The sequence below is a fragment of the Phocoena sinus genome, chromosome 14 (genome assembly GCF_008692025.1).
Source record: "Phocoena sinus isolate mPhoSin1 chromosome 14, mPhoSin1.pri, whole genome shotgun sequence".
NCBI lineage: Eukaryota > Metazoa > Chordata > Mammalia > Artiodactyla > Phocoenidae > Phocoena > Phocoena sinus.
Genome location: NC_045776.1, coordinates 80253716 through 80280247, shown reverse-complemented (window position 1 = coordinate 80280247; position 26532 = coordinate 80253716). Strand labels below are relative to the sequence as shown.

Sequence of the window (26532 nt, the reverse complement as noted above, 5' to 3'; positions counted from 1 at the left end):
TTTCACACCGTCCTAAGTCAGGGACCATCTGTAATAATTCTCTAAATCAAGCATCAGCAAACTACAGCCCACAAACCTGTTTTTGTCTGGGCTTTGAGTGAATATGGTTTTAAGTTCTTAAAGCGTTAAAAAAAAAAAAAAGCCCAGAACAATATGCAACAGAGAAGTTACACGGCTCATAAAGCCTAAAATATCCGGGTCATTACAAGCAGAATTTGCTGACCTCTGAACTGAAAAAATGTGGCTGCAATGTCAATAAGTGCAATCTAAAACTAAAGTCTACGGGGGATTTCCCTGGTGGTCCAGTGGTTAAGACCCAGCACTCCCAATGCAGGGGCCCCAGGTTCGATCCCTGGTTGGGGAACTTAGATCCCACGATACCGCAACTAAGCCTGCGAGCTCTGCAGCCGTTGCACTGCAACTGGAGAAGCCCGAGCGCCACAATGAAGACCCAGCACAGCCTAAATAAATTAATTAAAAAAAAAAATAAAGTCTACTGCTGTTTTACACAAACTAGTACTTCTACAAGAAACTTACTAGCACTATATACTCTCCACGAAAGTTTAATGTACACATAATTGAGAAATGTCATGAAAGTACTCTTGCTCTCATTTAATTATTTTTAGGTTTTACAATGCAATTCAATTGAGGTTGATTCACCTATTCGGGGAAAAAAAAAAAAATCAAGGTATTTTACTAATGTACATTTGATGACAATACTATGAGCAAGTTCCAGAAAGACAAGAACTTTGTAGTGACCACCAAATCAAAAGCACCCAGCATAAAATGATGAAGAGGTAAGGTAAACTGTAGATTAAAATAGACCTGAGACATAGCAAACAACTTGTGAATCTCATGTGAGCCCTCATTAGAACAAATTGTAAAAGAAAAATAAAATGATGAGACACTCGAACTGGAGTTTCTAGCTTATGTAATAATGTAACAAAACAATCTTGTCTTGTTTGGACAAGAAGAAGGAAAACTGTCTTTAATAAAAGACAACATGATTATTATGCAGAGAATCTACCAAAAAAACCCTACTAGAAGAAAGCTTAGCAAGGCTAACTCGAAATGGATCAATGACCTAATCATAAAAGGTTTAAATAAAAGTTAAAAAAAAATTTCTCCCACCCCGCCCACCCCCTGCCTATGGCCATCATCAATCTGCTCTCTGTATCTATGAACTTGGTTTTTTAGTTTGTTTTTTTAAAGATAACCACATATATGAGAGATCCTACAATATCTGTCTTTCTGTGTCTGACTTACTGCGCTTAGCAATACACTCTTGAGGTCCATCCATGTTGTTGCCAACGGCAACATTTCGTTCTCTTTTATGACTGAGTAATATTCCATTGTATACATATATTTCACTTAGATTGTTTCCTTATCTTGGCTATTGTAAATAATGCTGCAATGACCATGTGGTACATATATCTTTTCAAGTGTTTTCATTTTCTTTGGATAAATGCCTAGAAGTGGAACTGTTGGATCATATAGTAGTTGTAAATCTTTATGATCTCGGGTTAGGCAAAGGTTTCAGAGAAGACAGAAAAAATATAAACCATAAAAGCAAAAAACTGACAAATCAGACTTCATCAAATTTTAAAATATTCTGTGCTTTTAAAGACACTGTTAAGTAATGGCCTATATGGGAAAAGAATCTAAAAAAGAGTGGATATATGTATATGTATTCAATATAACTGATTCACTTCGCTGTACACCTGACACTAACACAACATTGTAAATCAACTATACTCTGGGGTACTTCCCTGGTGGTACAGTGGCTAAGACTCCACACTCCCAATGCAGAGGGCCTGGGTTTGATCCCTGGGCAGGGAACTAGATTCCACATGCCAAAACTAAGAGTTTGCAGGCCACAACTAAAGATACCACGTGCCACAACTAAAAGATCCCCATGCAGCAATGAAGATCCCGAGTGCCGCAACTAAGACACGGCACAGCCAAATAAATAAATGTATTTTTTTAAAAAATGGTTTGAAAAAAAAAAAAAAAAAAAATGGTTTGGATGGTAAAATGTATGTTATCGGTATTAAAAAAAAAACCTATACTCCAATAAAAAAACTTTTAAAAGACACTGTTAGAAAAATAAAAAGCCAATCCCCAGACAAGGAAGTATTTGCAAAATATGTCTGATAATGGACTTCTACCCAGACTATACAGAAAGCTTATTAATAAGACAAATAGCCCGACTTCCCTGGTGGCACAGTGGTTAAGAATCCGCCTGCCAATGCAGGGGTCACGGGTTCGATCCCTGGTCCGGGAAGATCCCACATGCCGCAGAGCAACTAAGCCCGTGCACCACAACTACTGAGTCTGTGCTCTAGAGCCCACGAGCCACAACTACCGAAGCCAGTGTGCCTACAGCCTATGCTCTGCATCAAGAGAATAATAAGCCCATGCACCACAATGAAGAACAGCCCCTGCTCTCCACAACTAGAGGAAGCCCGTATGCAGTAACAAAGACCCAACACAGCCATAAATAAATAAACAAATATTTAAAAAAAAGACAAATAGCCCAATAAATGGGAAAAAAAGTCTTATACAGTCATTTAACCAAATAAGATTTACTGGGTAAAATTAAAGACTGAAAATACCAACTGCTAGTGAGGATACCAAGAAGCTGAAACTCTCCTACACTGCTGGTGGAAATGGAAAATAGTACAGCCATTTTGGAAAAGAGTTTGGCAGTATGTTATAAAGTTTAACATACTTTTAAAATCCAGCAACCCCATTCCTAGGTAATTATACAAGAGGAATGAATATGAATGTTAGTAGCTACTTTATTCATAATAACCAAAAACTGAAAACAACCCAAATGTCCACTACCTAGTGAATGAGTACACGAACTGTGGTAGCATATCCTTAACAATGGAATACTTCTCGGTTATAAAGTTACAAATTACTGATACATGCTACACACAACATGGATGAATTTCAAAAGCACTGTGCTTACTGACTAAGCAGAAGCCAGACACGAAAAGCTACATAATCCATGATTCCATCTACATAACATTCTGGAAAGGTACTACAGATGTAGAAATCAGATGAATGATTCTAAGGGCTGAGGGTCAAGGGAGGGGATTTAATTAATATAAAGGCACAAGAGGGAACTTTATAGGGTAGTATATCTTAATTGTGTTATTGACAACATGACTATACACATTTGTCAAAATTAAAAGAACTTTACACTAAACAAGATGAGTTTACTGTATGTAAATTATACCTCAAAAAACCTGCCACACCCCCCCCCCCAAACTAAAGGCAGATCCAAAGAAACCCTAAAACTTAAACTTAAAAAAAAAAAAAAAAATTGAGGGACTTCCCTGGTGATGCAGTGGTTATGAATCCACCTGCCAATGCAGGGGACACAGGTTCAATCCCTGGTCTAGGAAGATCCCACATGCCACAGGGCAACTAAGCCCGTGCACCACAACTACTGAGCCTGTACTCTAGGGCCCACGTGCTGCAACTACTGAGCCTGCAATGCTGCAACTTCTGTACCCTGCAAACCTAGAGCCCGTGCTCTGCAACAAGAGAAGCCACTGCAGTGAGAAGCCCACGCACCACAACGAAGACCCAAACACAGCCAAAAATAAATAAATAAATATAGTATTAAAAAAAATTGAAATTGATGGTACGTAAATTATAACCAAATAAATGTGAAGTTAAAATTCATATTATACACTTAAAATTGGTGAATTTTACTGTGTGTTAATTATACCTCCGTAAAGTAGTTTTTTTTTTGGTTTTTTTTTCCCAGTACGCGGGCCTCTCACTGTTGTGGCCTCTCCTGCTGCGGGGCACAGGCTCCGGACATGCAGCCTCAGCGGCCATGGCTCACGGGCCCAGCCGCTCCGTGGCACGTGGGATCCTCCCAGACCGGGGCACAAACCCGTGTCCCCTGCATCGGCAGGCGGACTCTCAACCACTGCGCCACCAGGGAAGACCTTGTTTTTCTTTTAAGAGACAAAAAAGGGAAAACCTGAACTAATAGGACATTAAAAAATACTAAGGAATTAATGTTAATTTTAAAAAATGTGATAATGGTTTCCATTCTCTTAGATACTATACTGAAATATTTACAGAAGAAATGTCATGATGTCAGGAATTGCTTCAAAATTATCTAGGGAGGCTAGAGTAATCAAGACAGTATGGTAATGGCATAAGGACATACATACAGATCAATGAAATAGCATTAACTGTCCAGAAATAAACTCTTACATTTATGGTCAACTGATTTTTGAGAAAAGTGCCAGGACAATTCAATGGGGAAAGATTAGTATTTTCACAAATAGTGCTGGGACAACTGGATATCCACCTGCAAAAGAATGTATCTGGACCCCTACTGCATATCATATATAAAAATTAACTCAAAATGGATTAAAGATGTAAATGTAAGAGCTAAAACTATAGAATTCTTAAGGCAAAAAACATGAGAATAAATCTTCAATGGATTTGGCAATGGATTCTTAGATATGACACTAAAAGCACAAACTACAGATGAAAAAATAGATAAACGGGACTTAAAACTTTTTTGCTGCAAAGGACAACATCAATACACCGAGAGCAAAAGAAACAAGTAAGAAGGGACTGTGGATAAATTATAAAGATTTCAGACATTCCCTGACTAAGGGAAACTGAAAGCACTAGGACACCAGAGAGCATACTAAAATGCAAAGGGCATGCAATTTCTACTGGTACTGCCAACAGACAATGTAATTGAAAAACTGTTTACTTTTTTTCACCATTCTGGTCATTCATCACCACTTTTCAACACGGCACCTATACATGTCATTCACCATTTTCTACAACTATTTGAACAAGCCTGGGTGACAAATTTGAACAAGCCTGGGTGACAAATGTACACAGTCAAAATACTACATTGATCCAAATTTCTAGAACCAGACTACTTGTACGGAAACAACTGATACTCTTTGGCATAGTAAGAATACTACATACCTCAAACTCCCTTCCAATAGAGTTGTAATAATGTTGTTCCCCCAAATATTCACATGGCTGACTGCTTCTTGTTACTTAGATGTCACCTCCTCAGAGCGGCTTACCCAGACCCACCCATCAAAAGTAGCTCCCCAACTACTATTATATCACTCTGTTTTAGTACTTAAGTAACTAATACTTAGTATATTACAGCACTTAATAACTGAAATTTTGGGCTTCCCTGGTGGTGCAGTGGTTGAGAGTCCGCCTGCTGATGCAGGGGACACGGGTTCGTGCCCGGTCCGGGAAGATCCCACGTGCCGCAGAGCGGCTGGGCCCGTGAGCCATGGCCGCTAAGCCTGCGCGTCTGGAGTCTGTGCTCCGCAACGGGAGAGGCTACAACAGTGAGAGGTCCACGTACCGCAAAACAAAAACAAAAACAAAAAAAACCTGAAATTTTGTTTATTACACGTTCCTTTATTTTCTTTCTGTCTCTGTCCATCCCTCACCTCCAGAATATATACCTCATGAGAGCAAACACTTCTGTCTCATTCACCACTGAGTACCCAGGGCTTAAGAACAGAGCCTGGCACAAAGTAAGTACTCTGAATTGTTGAATAAATTAAGTATGTAGTATAATTTATGTGAATTATGACAAATATTGACTAATTCAATTTCTCTTTATAGTACAGAAAAACTACAGCTGTCAAGAGAAAGGACAATTAACTAAAAACTAGAAATCTAATTCCAGTTCTTAAAGTTAACTCAATTAGGTGAGTCATTTTGTTCTTCCCATTTCAGTCTTTTTATTAGAAAGGGAAATTCTATAACTAATACTTATTGAATACTTCCTCACTGAAAAGATGAGTCAAACAAGATGGCAGTAGGGAGCAGGTCATACAACCCAAACCTAGTAAAAAGCTAGAGTTTTTTTTAGCAAACTGAGGGCTGGCAACTCTAAATTCACACAGAACAACCGCCAAATTAATGCAGCCACATAATATCTAGAATCAATGTTTCAAGAACCATCCCCACAAGAACTTATTTCAGTTTGCTGCAAACTCCTTGGGTTCAAATTCTGGCCCTATCACTTCCTAGCTCTGTGACCTTAACCTCATGACTTCAGCTCTGTGCCTTAATTTCAAGATCTACAAAATGGTGACAAAAATAGTACGTTCTCAAAAAAATAATAATAATACCTTCTCATTAGGTTGTGAAAATTAAATGATATTCCATATAGACAACTTGGCTTAAGAACAATGCCTGGCACATTATTAACTGCTTAATAATTGTTAGCTAATACAATTACTTTCCTCATATTACAGCACACACTAGAATTGTGCAGCGAGGGGGGGGCAGGGACAACTCTTCAAATGAAGTTTTACTTCGAGGAAGGGATAAGGGGGCTTGGCCATAAAGTCATGCACAATTAGATGTGACCTAGACATACCAAAAGCTCCAGAAGACTCGGATAAAAAGGAATCCTGGGTGCTCAAGTCCAGTGCTGTCCAACAGAACTTTCTATAATGAATTAAAAAAAAAAAAAAGAGTTCTAGGGGCTTCCCTGGTGGCGCAGTGGCTGAGAGTCCGCCTGCCAATGCTGGGGACATGGGTTCGTGCCCCGGTCCGGGAGGATCCCACGTGCCGCAGAGCGGCTGGGCCCATGAGCCATGGCCGCTGAGCCTGCGCGTCTGGAGCCTGTGCTCCGCAACGGGAGAGGCCACAACAGTGAGAGGCCCGCATACTGCACACACACACACAAAAAAGTTCTATAACCATGTTGCCCAATATGGTAGCCACTAGGCACATGTGGTGGCTGAGCACTTGAAATATGGCTAGTGTGACTGAGGAGCTGATTTTTAAAAAATTTTAATTAACTTAATTCTAAATGTAAATAGCAGGACTTCCCTGGAGGTCCAGTGGTTAAGACTCCATGCTTCCACTGCAGGGGGCACGGGTTGGATCCCTGGGGTGGGGTGGGGGGACTAAGATCCTGCATGCCGTGTGGTGCAGGCAAAAATAAATTAACCAAATTTAAAATGCGGGCCACATTAAAAAAAACTTTTTTAATGTAAATAGCCAGATGTGGATGGATAGTGGCTACCATACTAGATAGTGCAGTTCCAGTCCTCTCTTTGAGCTTCTCCAGAAGTACATGCTATCTACCTTCCAAAGCATCCATCTCCTCTAATACACCAAGAGTGCTTCCTTATAGTGAACTCTACTCTCTCCCCCAATGGTTTTACCCACTGGTCATTAATCTTTCCTAGGGCCTCAAAACATCTTCACTCCCCTTCAAAAGACTACAAGTGGTAATGGGGAAGAGGGGAATAAGGGGAAACAGGATGAATCACTCACTGATAATGGCTGAAAGTGAGTGACAGATACATAGGCTCATTAAACTGTTCTATTTTTATCTATGTTGAAATTTCTATTAAAAAATTCTTATTAAAAAAATTCTCTTTAGCATTTATTTCAAGCTCACTTCGTTTCTTCTCTAACTACAAGGGCTTCCAAACCTGTCTCCCTGCTTTCAATACTTACTTCCTCCAATTCTTCTACCACACTGTGAAGCAAATTTTTCAACCCACAACCATGTTTACAAGCATCTCTGTAATTTGGCACAAACTTCCTGCCTGGAACTTCCTCTTCTCTTCCATGGCCTCATTGGAAACTGCTTATCATTTCTTAAGATCCATCTCAATACTCACCACTTTCTTCACCACCCACCCAAAGCAGTCACTTACTCGCTTCTCAGTACTACCAGTTTATACTACCTGCATCCTGCCCTCCCCCACTACACTCACTGGTTAACTTGGAAGCAGAGATGCTTCATTCATCTTTTAACTATCCCATTCTGATAGCTTCAAACGTTTACTGAATTAATCAACAGTATGCATACAAGCTCAACAAAATGCTAAACTGTGTCTACTAATATAGCATTACCCCAAACCCACCAACAAGCAGTTTTCAGCCTTAATTTGCTCAGGTAGTTTTTACTGATTTTCTTTTTTTTAACTTATTTATTTTTGGCTGCATTGGGTCTTCATTGCTGCGTGCGGGCTTTTCTCTAGTTGTGGCGAGCGGGGGCTACTCTTCATTGCAGTGCACAGGCTTCTCACTGAAGTGGCTCCTCTTGTTGCGGAGCACGGGCTCTAGGTACATGGGCTCCAGTAGTTGTGGCACGTGTGCTCAGTAGTTGTGGCCCATGGGCTCTAGAGCGCAGGCTCAGTAGTTGAGGGGCACAGGCCTAGTTGCTCCGCAGCACGTGGAATCTTCCCGGACCAGGGATCGAACCCGTGTCCCCTGCATTAGGCAGGCGGATTCTTAACCACTGCGCCACCAGGGAAGCCCTTTACTGATTTTCAAACATGCTAACAGTAACAGCTGAAAGTTACTGAGCACTTACCACATGCCAAGCATTGATTTAAGCAATTTACACATATAATTCATTTAATCCTCATCACCCCCATTTCACAGAGGAAGAAACTCAAGCACAAGTGAAATAACCTGCTGTAAGCCACTAAGTAAGAAAAGGCCTAGGGTGCTAAATAAATTGTGTGTGACTCTGGACAAGTCATTTAAAGTTCCTGCTCCTGTCCAAAATAAAGAGGATGAGTCATGATGATCTCAAATGCTAGCTTCCAATTCTAAAATTCAGATTTGGGGGAGGAGTATAGGATGCCACATAGAAGGAACACTGTCTTGTGAAAAGAAATAGTAACTTTAGACATTCACCAGAAAATTGTTTGAGGGAAAATGTGAATCTTTTTATTCTTGTAGTTTATAGCAAGCTACTATGAAAAAACATGGAACATGTTCTCAAATAAGAAAGCTAACATATGGGACAAGCTAAGTTCTACCAAGAGTTAATAAAAAGAAAAATAAATGAGAATTAGCTTCATGGAAGATCTGAACTAGATCTTAGAGGATAAGTATGAGGATGTGGAAAAGGAGAATACTGATGGAAGAGCAGGCAGGCAGGCAGTAGAGGCTGAGTTTGATACCTGCAGAGGCAATGAGAAAAGGAGACCATGTTGATTTAAATGGAGGTCATGTTTTGAAGAGTTGATGGAAAACATGACCAGAAAGATAAAATGGGGTTGGCAAATGTCCATGGTCCTGTGGCCTGTTTTTATATGGCTCAGGCCTGTTTTTATATGGCTCAGAGCTAAGAATGCTTTTTACATTTAAAGAGTTGTTTTTTTTAAAATAGAAGAATATGCAAAAAAAACTACATGTGGCCTGCAAGGCCTAAAATATTTATTATTTGGCTCTTTACAGAAGACATCTGCCAACCCCTGGGTTAGATCATGGAAAGCCTTGAGAGTGAAAAGGACCTTAGGCTTGGGAATAGGATGATTTTTGAGCAGAGGGGTTACCCCAAAAAAGTAGTTTAAATCTAATAGCAAAAGGAAGGCTAGGTTAAACAGGTGGGCACAATTAATGTGTTGCAAAAATTAAGAATAAAATGAGGACTTCCCTGGTGGCCCAGTGGGTGAGACTCTGCACTCCCAATGCAGGGGGACCAGGTACGATCCCTGGTCAGGGAACTAGATCCCACATGCCGCAACTAAGAGTCCACATGCTGCAACTAAGACCCAGCACAGCCAAAATAATAAATAAATAAATATTTTTTAAAAACGAATAAAATGTATGATTGCCTAACATGATTGTTTGGCCCACAGAAATAACTGCAGCATAGCCAGGAACTTCCTTAAAGCCACAAAATATAGGAATCATTTCTTCAACTATTTAATCTCTTCTCTTTGGAGGACTAATGTGTGCTGCATAAGTCTTATTCAGTGTGTTTTTCTAGCCCCAGGGCTATATAGCCTCCAACTTGACTAAGAAAGGGAGAGTGGAGAAGTGGGTTCTAGCACTCTAATTCTCCTACAGAAACATCGTTAAGTGGTGTTGGAATTCTTAGATCAAGCCAAAAATGCCTTCTTAACCTACAATATAGTATGCTACTCCTTAGTTCAAATTAATTTTGCATAACAACTATCTGATAAAATAGGTGCAGAAAACTAGCCACCATTTATAACACTGTTTACAAATTTTAAAATAAAAATCTTAAGCTTTTGGAACCAGATTCATTTATAAATAGAACTGCCAGGATTAAGGCATGGGTAGTGGAAGCCATTTTATGGCTCACAATAATGACTGAATTGTTTTCTTCATTGATTTTTATCTGCTTTTGTTTTGCCATAGAGCTTAACTAGAAGCAGTGGAGCACAGTTACTAAAAAGCAAAAGCTCTGAAGTCTTACAGGGTTAGAATCTCAGCTTCATCACTTCCTAGCCCTTTGACCCTGGGCAAGTTCCTTAATTTCTCTGAAGTGCCATTCCCTCATCTTTAAAATAGATATGGCACTACCAACCTGACAGGCTGGGCTGTTGTAAGGATTAAAGGATATATAAGTAATGCACTTGGCACAGTTCCTGAAACCTAACAGGCACAAAATAAATGGTAACCATCATTATATAAACAGAAAGCTCTCCATAAATTGTTTTCACATCATACATACATATCTAAACTTTTTTCTTCAGAAAAATGGCTTCTACTTGGCTCAGAAATGCTAGTTTTTTCTGACATGTTTTACACAGGAAAAAAGGTGTTAGTAATAAATAAGAATTCTCATTTATTCTCTAACCTTTTAGATTGGGTTAAAACTAACGCAGACTTCCTATATAACATTCACAGACTATGAATAACTAAATTCCTTATCTGTCACAAATGCAAGTTCCTCATTTTCTTTTCCACTTTTCATCCTAAGGAGCCTGTTGACTTACATTCCTTCACCCAGGGAAGCTAGTGACTCAGGTTTCTGGTCAATTAAAGTAAGAAACTAATTGTAACATTCCTTAAATCCATCACCAGTTTTCTTCTGTTCTCACTTGCATACACCTTTCCAGAGATCCTAAATACAACAATAGTAAGTCATTCCATCTCTGCCACTTTCTAGCTGAGTAACGTTAAAACAGGTCACTTATCGTCTCTGGGCCTTAGCTCCCTCATGGGTAAAACGAGATGGGGCAACAGATTACCTAACAGGACTGTGTGATAATCAAATGAGAAAGAATGTATATATATATTATATATATATATGTAAAATGTATGTATATGCCCTAGCAGAACAAGCTCATGGTGGGTCCACTCAAATAGAGTTTTCCCTCTCCCTTTCAATTATAACCCTAGTCAGCTTTCACAAGCTTAGACCAGGAGGCTTCTCAAACATACTGATTTCTATGACTAGTGAGTAGCTATCCCAAAAGCACTGAAAGGAATAAGAACCTTAGCAACATACTAGACTACTCTCGTAAGAGGACCTATCTTCTGATAAAGCAGTAAGTTTTCTCCCTTCATCTAAAAGATTTGCCATATTGTGTAAGATAGAAGCATGCTAAGCGTTAGTAATAAGGGGAAGCAAAGGTGTGAACTTTCTGCCCTGTCTCCCCTACTAGTACATAAGCTCCAGGAAGGGAGAGACCTCATCTGGCTTGTTCACCACTGTGTCCCCAGAGCCTGGCAAACAGGAGGTACTCAAAAAGTTTAACTATGGTATGCCTATAAAATAAATGCCATGTTCCATTTGAGATGACAACTTTTCCTTGGCAGGGTAAACTCGTCTGCTTAATAATGAGACCAGTGCTCATGCAGTTAATAAAAAATTTACCACTTACTAAGTATACAAAGTGGTACAAAGCACTCGTCCCTATCCTCAAGATGTTCTAAATCTAGAAGGCAGGCAATGCAAATACAGAAGCTCCTTTACTTTCAAACAAGTTAGACCCCAAATACTGATAGTTTCTCATCACCAAAGATGATAAACAAATGGCAAACAAGCACATGAAAAGATGTTCAATATCATTAGACATAAGGAAATGCAGATTCAAACCACAATGAAATACCACTGCACAGTCACTAGAACGGCTGAAATTAAAAACTAGCATACTAAGTGTTGCCAAGAAATTAGAGCAATTAGAAATCAGTTACTTTAGCAAAGTTTCGCAATTATTTTTAAATTTAAATAAACATTTGCCATACAACATAGCAATTCCATTTCTAGGTATTTAATCAAGAGAAATGAAATTGTTATGACCACACAAAACCTGTACATCAATATTCACAGCATTATTCATAATAGCCCAAAACTGCTAACAAAAGTACATCACTTGATAAACAAACACTGTACACGCACACAATGGAATACTACTCAGCAAGAAAAAAAGAAGATACTGTTAACATGCAGTAACATGAATGAATCTCAAAGCATTATGTTACATGAGAGAAGCCAAACACAAAAGGCTGTATACTGTATAATATCATGTATATGACATTCTAGAAAAGACAAAACTATAATGTTAGGAAACAGATCGGTGATTACCAGGTTTGGAGAAAGGGGACTGACTGAAAAGAGGCACAAGGAAAATTTATGGGATGATACTCTGATTGTGGTGGTGATATAAGACTGTACGTTTTTCAAAACTCAAGAACTATACACTAAAAAGGGTGAACTTTACTTTTTGTAAATTATAATTCAATACGTCTAATTAAAATACAATCTATCACAGTAACTGTCTAGCAATTTAAGCTAAATCACGGCACACTGAACAATGAAATTTTTAAAGTTTCCTCTGTAGGATGTGATCCTAAGTCCAAAATGGACAGGAGGAAGTTTGAACGCTTATAGACCCAATATATGAACATTCTATTTGGCATCTTCTCCCAAAAGACAACCTCTTAATAATCTTTTCCAATGTCACTGGAGATTCCTTAGACTCTTTATTCAAAGTACTCTGAACCCGCAGCACTGTTTGTAGGTCTTGACAAAAATTTCAGTAATAGGATTTTAACTACTTTAGCCTTCTCCCAAATTAACACCACTAGCTGCAAACTTCCAAGTTTTTCCATTTCATCAGCTAATTCTCCTTATCTTTTGTTGATTATTACTGACTAAATATGCATGGTACTTTTTGCTCTCTGTCCTTCAGAATAATTCGTCCCATCCCAAGCCATCATTTTCCTACTACTTATAATTTTTAAAAATCTCTCATTTCTACCATAATTAAGTTGTTTCTTCTGACTGGCACTATCAGTACTCACTGATGCAGCACTTTTTGAAAATGACAGCTTTAACAACGATAAACTAAACTCAAACACAGTAAACACATACAGAATTTTAAAATGACAAGAATGGTTGACTGCAAAATGACCATAAACCACCCCAAAAAAGGAAAAAACAAAAAAAAGGCCATCTGTCGGTGGGATGAACCCACTTTTGATCTGTGGTGTAGCTCTGCTCCTAATCTCAGAGTTCATCCTGAGAAAGTTTGTAAGTGGAGGAGCTGCTGCACTTAAATGCAAGACACTGTACATTGGAGGGACTTGCCTGGTGGCGCAGTGGTTAAGAATTCTCCTGCCTAATGCAGGGGACACGGGTTCGAGCCCTGGTCCGGGAAGATCCCACATGCCACGGAGCATCTAAGCCAGTATGCCACAACTACTGAGCCTGCGCTCTAGAGCCCGTGAGCCACAACTACTGAGCCCGTGTGCCACAACTACTGAAGCCCACGCACCTAGAGGCCGTGCTCTGCAACAAGAGAAGTCACCGCAATAAGAAGCCCTGCACTGCAACGAAGAATAGCCCCCGCTCACAGCAACTAGAGAAAGCCCGCACGCAGCGATAAAAACCCAACGCAGCCAAAATAAATAATAAATTTATGGGGGAAAAAACACACTGTACATTGAATGCCACAGGAATGATACTTGCCAAAAATCACAGGGGCACAGGAAGAATCCCATTTTCCTAGGGTAAATATGGTGAGGGACTGTGTAAGAAAAGATCTGTGCTAAGCCTTCAAAAACCTATGCTTAAGAGGACAAGATGACTAGATTGACATAATTTGATTTATTCTGGAGAATACAGTATGCACAGTCTGTGGAGCGACTTGACTAAAACTATTCATGAATAGTCTCAATTTGATTCAGCTAGTAATGAAAGCCACTAAAAGTTTCTTAATAGAAACAGTACACAATGAAAGATGTTTGGGGGAGATTTTTTTTTTGCCAGGGGCGGGGTGGAGGGGACGATTTTTATGGCTATAGAGTATATAGGAAGTGTCTAGGCATAAAGAGACCAATCAGAAAGTCTGCTAAGCTACAGTCAGCAAATCCCTCCGGTGCCCATAATAAAGACTCAACCCACCCCCTTCTCTATCTACATCTCTTCTCTAAAGCCAGACGAAATCTCAGAATCCTCCAAACATGAAATCTCAGAAACCTTCAAACAACACAACAATCAATCATAATTACCAGATAAAGTGAAACCTATTTGCCAGCTAGGTTAAAGATTAAGAAAGGATAGTCACAAAGGAAAGGAATGCCTGGTAGAAACAGAGGAACTTCATTTTGGATTCAAGTTCCTAAGTTAAAAGGACTAAAGAGACACTCTTCCACTTAAATGTGACAGAAAACAAAAAATAGCAGAGTAGGGGACTTCCCTAGTGGCGCTGTGGTTAGGAACCTGCCTGCCAATGCAGGGTACATGGTTTCGAGCCCTGGTCCAGGAAGATCCCACATGCCGCAGAACGGCTAGGCCCATGCGCCACAGCTACTGAGCCTGTGCTCTGGAGCCCATGAGACACAACTACTGAGCCTGAATGCCGCAACTACTGCGCCCTCATGCCATAACTACTGAAGCCCGAGTGCCTAGAGCCCGTGCTCCACAACAAGAGAACCACTGCAGTAAGAAGACCGCGCACTGCAACTAGGAGTGTCCCCAGCTCACCGCAACTACAGAAAGCCCGCATGCAGCAATGAAGAGCCAACACAGCCAAAAATAAATAATAAATAAATAAAATTTAAAAAAAATAGCAGAGTAGACCCTTTGCTAATTGAAATACTTAGAAAATTTTTTTCTGAACAGGTGGATCTTTTCTTAGATTGCTAAATGACTATCAAATTTTGAAAATAAGTCTTAAGAAACATATTACAAAGAAGAGGGAACAAGATTCCAAAGCCAGCTATGCAGCCAACGATGATGGGAGAACTTTGGCAAATAATCTCTGTGGCCTTAGTTTCCTCATCAGTAAAGAGAATGAGAAGTAAATACTCACCAGAGCCACCTCCAACTCCAGATCTGTATAATTCTAAAACACTGAGGGAATTCCCTGGTGGTCCAGTGGTTATGACTGCGTGCTTTCACTGCCAAGGGCCCAGGCTCGATCCCTGGTCAGAGAACTAAGATCCTGCAAGCCGCGTGGCGTGCCAAAACAAATAAAATACTCAGAGCTTAATATGTGTCAAGAATGACATGTAATAAAAATTTAGTATCTCACTTTTTAAAGAAGGTATTATTTCCCCCTTTTAATAAGTACAGAAACTGAGCCTGAGAGTAACTTGCCCATTCATTCACTCAAACATCTGACCACTTACTAAGTGCCAAGCACTGTTCCAGGAGACTTGGATACAATAGTGAACAAAATGAAGTTCCTGCCCTCACAGAGCTTAAATTTTAGTCACCAGGGGGTGAATCCCAATCCTAGCCCAGACTGGGGTTACCAGATAAAGGATACCCAGTCAAATTTGAAATTCAGATAAATAATAATTTTGTTCCATGCAATTTGGGACCTATTTATACCAAAAAATCAGTCGTCGTTTATCAGAAATGCAAGTTGGGGAGAGGGGGGAATAAATTATGAGTTTGCAAGTTTTAACCTATATACACTATTATATATAAAATAGATAACCAAAAAGGACCAACTGTACAGCACAGGGAACTATACTCAATATTCTGTAATAACCTATAAGGGAAAAGAATGTGAAAAAGAATATATACGTCTGAATCACTGTGCCATACACCCGAAATTAACACAACATTGTAAATCAACTATACTTAAAAAATAAAATTAAAAAAATTCAAGTTTAACTGGGCATCCTGTATTTTTATTTGCTAAATCTGGCAACCCTAGAGTAGGAAAAAACCCCAAAACCCTTCCTCAATCCTTTTACTGCATCTCGGTGCCTCTAAATCAGTGATTTTGACTACACCAATGAAAAATTACAGTTTAAATTGCAACACAGTATATATACATTACAGAAGTTCCTTAAAACAATTCTTACCCTTAAAATGCAATGCACTGTAATATCTTCTATTTTTTTCATTTTTTCTAAAAATGCTTGTCATGACCCACTAAAGTGATTTTACAGTCTACTACGGGGTCATCACCTAACCTTTGAGAAATTACTTCTTTGAAAGATATGAAAAACAATTTAACCTTGTCTTATGAGTCACCATTATGAGCACATCAATTAAACATATTATGCCATAAAATAGTAATGCCTCTGGGGTCTACTAAGGCATGGAGCTATACACTTATAGCCCTTGATGGTAAACTTTTGAGCTCTTGTGTGTTTTTTTATAATTTTCCCATCTCTTAACCTTCTATCATACTATTATTACTTCTCATCGCTACCAGTGTGTTTGCCCCTAAAAGTTTTACCTACTTGCTGGCAATCTGTAAATCAAAAAAGCAAGCTAAGCAGAATCACATATAAAGTGAAAAAGGCCCCTAAGCGCTCACCTTTCTGTAATCTGCACAAGCTTCAACCTTAAGTTTTTTCTCTACCTGATTTTCAAATGTGTTTCAGGATTGAAAAAGAGGTAACTACACAAGGTCCACAAGAAATGTTTATGAGTCCCAAAAGAAGAATGCACGATTTGATTCAAAACCAGCCTTTTCTTTCTTTAAAACTAAAACTGGGACTTCCCTTGTGGTCCAGTGGCTAAGACTCCGCACTCCCAGTGCTGGGGGCCCAGGTTCCATCCCTGGTCAGGGAACTAGATCCCACATGCATGTCGCAACTAAAGATCCCATATGCCACAATGAAGATCCCGCGTGCCACAACTAAGACCCAGCAGAGCCAAATAAGTAAATAAACTTTTAAAAATAAATAAATAAAATTTAAAAATAAATAAAAATAAAACTATAATCAAGATACTCTATTTACAACAATTATTGCTAAGAGTATCTTTTAACATATGACTTATAAAAAGCAATATGAACATAAAGTGGCAATCAAAAATATTTAACATTGACAACCTGTTAAAGTCTCTCAAGGTAATACTTTCAAGAGGACAACATTCTAAAGTTCTGAAACTTTTTTTTTTTTTTGCGATACGTGGGCCTCTCACTGTTGCGGCCTCTCCCGTTGCGGAGCACAGGCTCCGGACGCGCAGGCTCAGCAGCCATGGCTCATGGGCCCAGCCGCTCCGCGGCATGTGGGATCTTCCCGGACCGGGGCACGAACCCGTGTCCCCTGCATCGGCAGGCGGACTCTCAACCACTGCGCCACCAGGGAAGCCCCCAGTTCAGAAACTCTTAATAAAAATAAGCCACATACCACAAACTGGTGAGAATTACAAAGACTCCATTACAGCATGCCATTTTATCCAGTTCCCAAAATGCATTTAGCTACTAATCATGGCATGAAATTGTTATTGTATGGCCACTTGACTAAATTTCAAGGCTTAAAGTACAAGCAATCTACATAAGTATTATTTTAAATTAAAGGGAATTTCAAATTTTCACATGAATACAACTGCAAATAATTTTTAGCAAATAAAACCTAAGGTCAATAGTTGTGGCAAATTTTCATAAACCCCCCAGATCCACAATACTAAACAATTACAACTAACAAAACCAAGGACTTCACATTTAAGTAGATTTCACACCACATATGTACAAAATTATATATATATTTTTTAAAAGGAACTAGACCTTCTGTTTTATCCAGCCGAACTCAAGGTTACAAAAGCTATCCTGAAGGGCAAGGACTGTCTGTGGCTATGTCTTCTTTAAAATACAAAGCATGATCTATTTATTTGTTTATTTATTTGGCTGCACTGGGTTTTAGTTGCCATGCGCACATGGGACCTAGTTCCCTGACCAGGGATTGAACCCGGGCACCAGGCATTGGGAGCTCGGGGCCTTAGCCACTGGACTACCAGGGAAGTCCCACACAGTACGATCTTGTTTATCTCTGCGTTTATTTAATGGGAAGGATGGAACAAAATTCTACAAATACGTTGCTTTGAGCAAATCCCCTCACCTCTCAAAGCTTAAAATTTTTTCCCTTCTATTTTAAGACTTTGTTATTTTCTTATGCTCTAAAATTCTACAGTTTTAGGGAAAAAATAAATCTTTAAAAAGAAAATATATACTCTTGAATCCAAAACAGTAGGCACCATATGATCTCATTTTCAGAGTCTGAAAAATTGTTCACCAAATTTCTAACAGTGTTACCTCAAAGGAAAGACTGTGGGAGATTTTAATTTTAAAGGAGTTTGGGCTTTTTAAAAAAATTCTGTGCACTCTTCTACATTAAATATTTAAAGCGTACTATTTTTCAAATTATAAAAGACAGAACTTTCAAATACAAATGAGGTAATACTTATACAAAGACTTTCTCAATTTATTAATCTGAAGAAAGAATCTGTTTTGGACACTGGTTTAAGTACAGCTCTTATCACTATTATAAGATAAGCAGTGTGGACCACATTCTGTACATGTCTGTATGCCCCAAAGTGTTAAATTTCACACACACACACACACACATATATAAAAGAAATTAGTTTTGAGTAGAAAAGTATACTTTAAAGATATAAAAAAACACATTAAGATATAGGTCAGGGGCTTCCCTGGTGGCGCAGTGGTTGAGAATCTGCCTGCTAATGCAGGGGACACGGGTTTGAGCCCTGGTCTGGGAAGATCCCACATGCCACGGAGCAACTATGCCCGTGAGCCACAACTGCTGAGCCTGCGCGTCTGGAGCCTGTGCTCCGCAACAAGAGAGGCCGCGATAATGAGAGGCCCGCGCACCGCGATGAAGAGTGGCCCCTGCTTGCCACAACTAGAGAAAGCCCTCGCACAGAAACGAAGACCCAACACAGCAAAAACAAATAAATTAAACTCCTACCCCCAACATCTTCTAAAAAAAAAAAAAAAAAAACTGCCTAAGATATAGGCCAACCTGTTTCTAATCATGAGTAATGTTAGTAAAGTTATGGGATCAAAAGTGTCTACATTACAAATTCTAGATTTACGTGCTACAATCTTTCAAAAGCTTGATACCAGCTTCATATTCACTGATGAGTAAATTTTCTGACAAACACTCCCCCCCCGCTTTTTTTTTAAAGACTAGTCCTTTGTTTTATTAATTAATTTATTTTTTAATAAATAAATAAAAAGCACAGGCTCCAGACGCGCAGGCTCAGCAGTTGTGGCTCATGGGCCTAGTTGCTCCGCGGCATGTGGGAGCCTCCCAGACCAGGGCTCGAACCCGTGTCCCCTGCATTAGCAGGCAGATTCTCAACCACTGCACCATGAGGGAAGCCCCCCCGCCCTTTTTTCCCCTTTTGGCCACCCCGCAGCATGCGGGATTCTAGTGCCCCAACCAGGGATAGAACTCGTGCCCCCTGCGCTGGAAGCACAGTCTTGGCCACTGGACTGCTAGGGAAGTCCCAACACATCCTTATTTTTGAAATCTAACATCTAAGGAGGTAAAAAGACCTCAAGAGGAAAGAGCAATCTACTTTTATTTTAATGACACTCTTGCTAAAATATATGGACCTCTTAAATCTTGGTATGGTTAACACTCACAGATGACCCAGATAGGCTAAAAAAAAAAAAAAAAAGGCAAGTACTTTCAATTAAAAAAATACAGTAGCAGGTAGGCCTGTTAGTAAACTGTATCTCCACTGAAGTCACAATCATTTGAAATAGCTACAAAGACAGAGTTTTGTTTAGGCTTAACTCTTTAAAATGATATCAAAATACTATTATTATCTAGCCAAAATAGAAAGTTACAATTCTAGGGAAAAAATCTTATAAAAACTTAAAATCCTTTTCAAGGTAAACACTTTGCAATGGTGAAAATAAGTACTAACACCGCTGTATCTATTTAGACAAAAAACTCCTTAAAGCTGAAACATATGGCTATTAAATAGCTATAGTTAACATCCCCTGTGTAAAAGTATAGAAACACAGAAAATGCAATTTTACATTTAACCAAAAAAGAAACACCATGACTGATACCATGCAATGCGTTGACTTTTCAAAATGCAAAATCTTTAAGCAACTATAGGCTTACTTTTACCTTTGTCAAAGATAAGCTATTTGTTGTAGGTTTTTGCCCAATCTTAAACAGCGCATTTTTGCTGTACACCTGAAACTAACACAACATTGTAAATCAACTATATTCCAATAAAATTTTTTTAAGTATATTTTCTTTAGGTACTTGGGATGAAAATTAAACTGATTAGGTAAAATTAAAAAGCCCAATAGAAACACAAAAAGGTACCTCTTAACAGCCATCTACAGGTTACCTGTGGATTAATTTGTTAATTAATCCACATAAAAGAATGAATTAGCAAGGGATGATGCAGTTCAAACCTTATAAATTACAACTGGGGCCATATGATTAATTAATTTAGGTTAAAAGCAAATGGCTAACTACCTCACGTTCAAAACTTTGCTCAAATGTTACCTCTTCAAGAGGCCTCCACTAACCCATTTAAAACTGCAACCCACTCCCTTCCCCCACACTCCCATATCATATCTTTAATCTGCTCTCCTCTAATCCTATGGCTCTTAACTAATATATACAGTTTGCTAATTTAATGTCTCATTTATTGTCTGGTTCCTCACACCTAAATGTAAACGACTGGAGGGCAGCTATCTTTCCTTTTATTCATTAATATATCCCAAGCACCTACCTCTCCATTGTACACAGATTTTCAATACATTCATGTATTGAATGAATGTAGTTTTTTTAGGCTCTTCTATAAGAAACTTAATTTAAAGAGACAAAAATCTCACCAATATTTAAATGGAAGCATGATGAACAACTACAATGAACTGCAGCATAATTTCTAAGTTGCAATGCCTTAAGAGAAAGAAGCAGTGAAAGTACTAAGCTGAAAATTATTAAGAAAGTTTTCATTCACACTTAATCCTGTATCCAAAGAAATTCTAATACTGTATTATTTTAGGGTCTGGAATACAGTAATAGGATTATAAACCTGTATCTACATCTATCTATCTATCATACATATATATATTTTAACAGGGAAGGGAACATGGAAAAGAAAGAGATACGGCTTAACCAGTGATAATTCCCAATAGTGCTATGAAATTACAAAAAAAGGTACTAAAAAATAATTTGATCTTATACTAGCAGCTAATAAAAAACACTTTTAGATGAACGAGGAAGGTTAACCAAAAACAAAGTTTCAGAATAAGTTCCTCAGGATTGTCATTCCTCTACGTAGCAGAAGTATCAGCACAATAGATATACCATGTATCCTCATTAATATTAACAGTTACAATTTTCAAACCACCTTCACATTCATTAATTAAATCCTCAGAGAAACCGAAGTGAAAGATAAACAGGTAACTAATAAAAGCACTTAATTATGTATGCACTCGACAGTAAATGCAACTTTTCCCTTCAAAATCCCCCAAAGTGTTCGACAAACTACAAAAAACCGTTCCATAAAAGAACCACCTTTTCAGCACTGGAAACTAACACAAGTCTCCTGAAGAGTATTATGGCACAGCTAGCAAGAGCCATAAAAAACTTGAAGACCTCTGACCTAGTAAAACCACTCCTGGGAACTTTCTCTAAGGAAATAATTAGACTGAAGCAAAAAGCTCTTAGTATAAAGATGTTTACTGCACCACCATCTATAATAGCAAAAATGTGGAAACCCAAATCCCCACAATAGAATGGTTAAGCAGAAACTTTAAAAAGAAAATTTACAATGCAGTGCTAAGAAGAAAAAAGCTGAACACAAAATAACATACACAATCACTAAAACCACATAAAAATCAAAGCGGCAAAATTAAGAATTGGATTAAGGTAAAATTACGTTCACACTTTAACACTGTGTTTACATTAATCTAAGAGAAAACAGCCACCTTCTAAAGCGTATGACAATTAAAGACAATAAATTTTTGAAAGCCATGAAAATCCACTGTTTACAACAAAAAAATTCGAATAGGAAATGCTGTATTATTTAAAGCAGACGTGAGTTTCTAGACTTTCAAGAATATTTTGCTGTCTATAAACATGGCAAACTCAATGCTGCATTTTTTTTAATTCACCTTTGGTCTCAGAAACACATTTGAACTGCTGATACACACAAGCATACGTGAAGAAACTCTAGAAACTGTAACTGGTTTACAAAGAACCCAGTAACAGTGATTCAAAATGGAAAGGAATTCCACAAGTACATTAACTAAAGAACGTGTACAAGAACAAAATTTCACACTATATGAATCCAATACATTAAATGAAACTTCACATATTCATCAAAAAGAATAAGGGCTACATACAATTTATGACTCAAAGAAAAGAACTTAAAGCAAGCAAGAATCTAAATTAATCTTAAATGTTTGTGAAGTCTCAAGAAACAAAAAAGATCTGTGGTATTAAAACATTCCAAGTATTTTTGATCACTCAAGCCACTCTGAACAAATTCTCTAATTTTTAAGCCTAAGGAAAACTGATGCAATCTAAAAACCTTAGTTTTCATTTTTAATTATTTAAACAAGTTGAATATATCTGCCAGATTTCTATCTGATCCCAAAAAGGAAAAAACAGTGCATCCTTCTTTATAAAAATTATACTTAAATTTTTTCCAAAATTTTTTTTTTACTATGGATGCCACTGGAAAACGGGAACTGAAGTTACAGAATTGTATGTGGACAGAGCTGAGAAAATAAGCACTTCATTTTAACTAGTTTTGATAGGTAGCAACTGTAGATGCTTCAAAGGCGAAACTGGGAGTGGGGGGCGGGAGTGGGGGGCGGGGGTGGGTGGGTAGGGTAGAAGTCAAGAAAAATCCAGTGTTCCTGACTGTCCCACACTGAAGGCAGAACTCCTTAAAAAACCAGCTCTGGGGCCTTCCTGGTGGCCTAGTGGTTAAGAATCTCCCTGCCAATGCAGGGGACACGGATTCGAGCCCTGGTCGGGGAACTAAGATGCCACATGCCGCGGAGCAACTAAGCCCGTGCGCCACAACTACTGAGCCTGCGCTCTAGAGCCCGCGCGCGTGCCACAACTACTGAAGCCCGTGCGCCTAAAGCCCGTGCCCCGCAACAAGCCACCGCAATGGGAAGCCCGACACCGCAAGGAAGAGTAGCTCCCGCTCACCGCAACTAGAGAAAGCCCGCGCCTGCGCGCTGCAAAAATAAAATTTTTAAATTTATTAAAAAAAAATCAGCTCTGAATCATCTTGATGGATAAGTTATCCTGCCATAAATGATAATTCTTTGGAAATGGATTACTAAAAACCTGTTTTCAAAAAGAAAACTGAAAAAAAATGAAGAAAAAGAGAAAACTCTGCGTCAAAAAATACCCTTATCCCACCACCTGCTAAAGCCAGGAGGTCTACTTGAGGACTCTCATCACCGAGCCTGCCAACCCCGTCTAGGCCTAAGGGGAGGCACGGTAGTGCCGGTAACACGGATGGGCTCGGGACACAGGGGACGTGGACTGGCCTGCCCTTGGTGATCTCTGGCGGAAATCCCCAAGTTAAGGGCACTGGCCACAATGGAACGCAATCTATTGACATTTGCTGCCCCGTCTGAACACTAAGCATTTTCTTAGTTCGTGAAATGCGAACTGACAACCCCCCCCCCCCCCCCCCCCCGCCACGCACCCGGCACCAGGCCTACAGAGCCAGACCCGGTCGGCTGAGGCGACGTGAGCTCCCAGTCTGTACCACAAACCTGGGTCAAAGTGAAGTGGGGAAAGCGACGCAAGTAAACACCGCATTTCTGCCTTCCGGAACCCCACCGTGCCTCCTGCTGACATCCCTCTCCTCTGGAAATTTATAAATCGGGGCAAGGACTGGGAAAAAACACACAGCGTGCCCGCCCCCTGCCGCCAACGCCCGCTACGTCCCCGGTCCGGCCTGAGCTGCAGCGCCTGCGGCCGGCCTTCGCCCACCACTATGCAAAGGCGCCTTCTCCTCTGCGGCCTCGGAACAGCAATGCGGCTCGACCGCCACCCGCGCCAGAGAGGCCTTGCGGGGGAAGGAGGGAGGCCGGGAGGGGGTCGGGCACTCCCCCATCCCTTCCGCACGTGGGGGAGGGCGGAACGCTGCGGGAAACTGCACAGATCCCCACGATTCCCGCGGAGCTCTGGAGCCCCCGCCGCCGCCTAAGACTTAAATGGGAAGGGCTGCGGGGGTCACTGCCCACCCACCTCCACCCGGTCCTTCCATCTCTCCCTGGGCAGAGAAGGGCGTGGGTAAGGAGACTGCACAGACCCTCATGACTCCAGCTGAGGCTGTGGCTGCCCCTTTAACAGGCGGGGGGGGGGGAGACACTGCCCTAACTTTCCCCCCCTCCCTCGTTATTCCCAAACGGGGGAGTTGGCAAGTTTCGGGACACAACCTAAACCTAAAGACCCTTCCACGTTAATATTTAAAGGAGGTGGGAGCGCTGCCCAAGCATCCCCCTCACTGGGGGCAGAGGAGCCTTAAAAAACGTAATCGAGGGCTGACAATCGCCGAGACCTGTGAAGCCTCCCGAACACTTAAACGGAGAGGGGGAGGCTGCCGAGTCCTTCCATCTTGACCGTTTGAGAGAGGGGGTGGGGATGTTGCAGGAGGATGGACACCGCCTGACATTCCCAGAGGGATTCCGCGGCGCCCCCTCACCCTACCGCACCAGGGTCTAGACGGGAGCGCCACCCCCATTGAAGGCCCCCAGCCCACCCCACCCCGCCCCCCCAGCCCAGGCAGTCACGGGGCGGGGACCGCGGTGCGGGCCGCGGGGGAGGGGACGCAAGGCCCGGGCTGGTCGAGGCCCCTAAGCGTAGGGGGCAGGGGCGCGACACCCACCTGCCCAGGCCCGGCCGCCCGCCGCCTGCGCTCGCCGCCGCCACCGAGGAGGAGGAGGAGGAGGAGGAGGAGGAAGCCGCGGCCGAGGACGACGAGACTGAGGAAGAGGACGGCGACGGCGCGGCGGCGGGCGACGTGAGAAGGCCGCCGCCGCCGCCAGGCTTGCGGGCATTGGCGGCCGCGGGTTGCTGCTGCTGCTGCTGCTGCTGCTGGGGCTTCAGCGACATGGTGAGGGGCCCATACACCGGCCCGCACGCCGGGCGGGGACAGCCGGGAGCCGGGCGCGCCGAAGAGACGCCGGAGCGCGGCGGGGACGCGCGGGCGCCGAGCGGCGAGGCGCGGGTCGGCGCGGCGGGGGGGGCACCCGGGCCGGCGAGGGGGAGAAGGAGGACGACGAAGGGGCGGGGAGGCCCGCCGAAACCGAGGAGCCGCCGGGAGCCGGGCCGGGGCGCGCCACCGCCGTTGCCGTTGCTACCAAAACAGTCTGAGGCGCAGGGAGGCGAGCGTTGCCCGGAGGGAGGGGGGCCGGGGCCGGGCGGGGGAGGGGCGGCGGAGGGATACGGTGTCGGAGCCCCGCCGCTGCCGCCGCCCCGCCGCGCCGGCCGCGGGAGCGAGCGCCGCCCGGGCCACCTAGCCACGGCGAAGCGACGAGGCTCGATGGCCGCCGCGGGGCCCCGAGGAGCTGCGGCCGCCGAGCGCATCGGGGGTCGGGCACACAGAGGTGCCGCGTGGCGACGCCGGGTGGGCGCGGAGGTGCGGAATGGGGACTCTTTACCGGAAGTCGGAAGGGTCGGGCGGAAGCAGAACGTGAGGCGGCACCGGGGCAGGGAGGGACACGTGAGGAGCGGGCGCCGCGCAGAGCGGCGTTCGCTGGGGTCGGTTGAGGGCCCGGCGCCGGCCGGCCCTGCCCGGATCCGCCCTCTTCGAGGCGGGTCTGCCCTTCGGAGAGGGAGTGTCTATGTTCGCCTGCAGGGCCGGCCTAGTGTAGAGATCCCAAACGCAGTGGTTCTGGGCGCCCCTCACCCGCGCAGCGTTCACCGTTCTTAGGCTGCTAGGGGAATCCGTGTTTGCCCCACCTGATGCAACTTCGAAAATGGACTGCAAGTGTCTTCAGGGCGGAGACTGTCTTGCTACATATAAAGCACCTGGAACACAAGCCTCCCATAGTTTTCTTTATATCCCCGGCACCTGGCACACAGTAGGCTCTCACTGTGTCAGCCGGGTGTCAAAGACAGTCCGTCCTGTCTTCCCTTGCCAAGACCAACAGGGTATAGGAATCGAACAACCTCCCGGGGCCACCCACATCTGATTACCTTTTCCCCGCTTTTCCAACCCCGGCACCACTGACCAGAAAACTCTTTTGGGTATCTGACCTTCATTTGAACCCATGTTCCTTCACTTTGAACTTTTTTCCTCCTTCATGAGACTCAAAAAGAAGTGTACATGATTGGTAGAACTATTGGTAATGGGGTTTCCTTCGGTGGAGACAGATCTCACAAGAATGTGCGAACTTTAGACCTTGACCCCTTTAGAAGTTTTACTTTAACTTAGCTTGGTAGCCAGCACAGTAATCCGTGTTTCTTTTCTTTCTTTCTTTTTCTTTTTTTACTGTGTTGCAATTAAATTGGAAGCGATTAGGTAACTTTTCTTTCCCT

General features: G+C 41.8%; 1 protein-coding gene across 21 annotated transcripts in view; it reads right to left on the bottom strand.

Moving 5' to 3' along the window:
- Positions 1–25406, bottom strand: part of ATXN2 (ataxin 2) — a 132062-nt gene extending 106656 nt beyond the window's left edge. For 12 of the 21 annotated variants that reach the window (XM_032602913.1, XM_032602915.1, XM_032602920.1 and 9 more), the window contains exon 1: positions 24878–25246. In XM_032602913.1, coding sequence (XP_032458804.1) covers positions 24878–25104 — 227 coding nt within the window. In that variant the 5' untranslated portion in view covers positions 25105–25246. Of the gene's footprint in view, positions 1–23759; positions 23899–24877 lie in introns of those variants that run through there. The other 9 variants (XM_032602908.1, XM_032602910.1, XM_032602909.1 and 6 more) reach the window with 2 other exon arrangements.
- Between the last annotated feature and the right edge of the window lie 1126 nt (positions 25407–26532).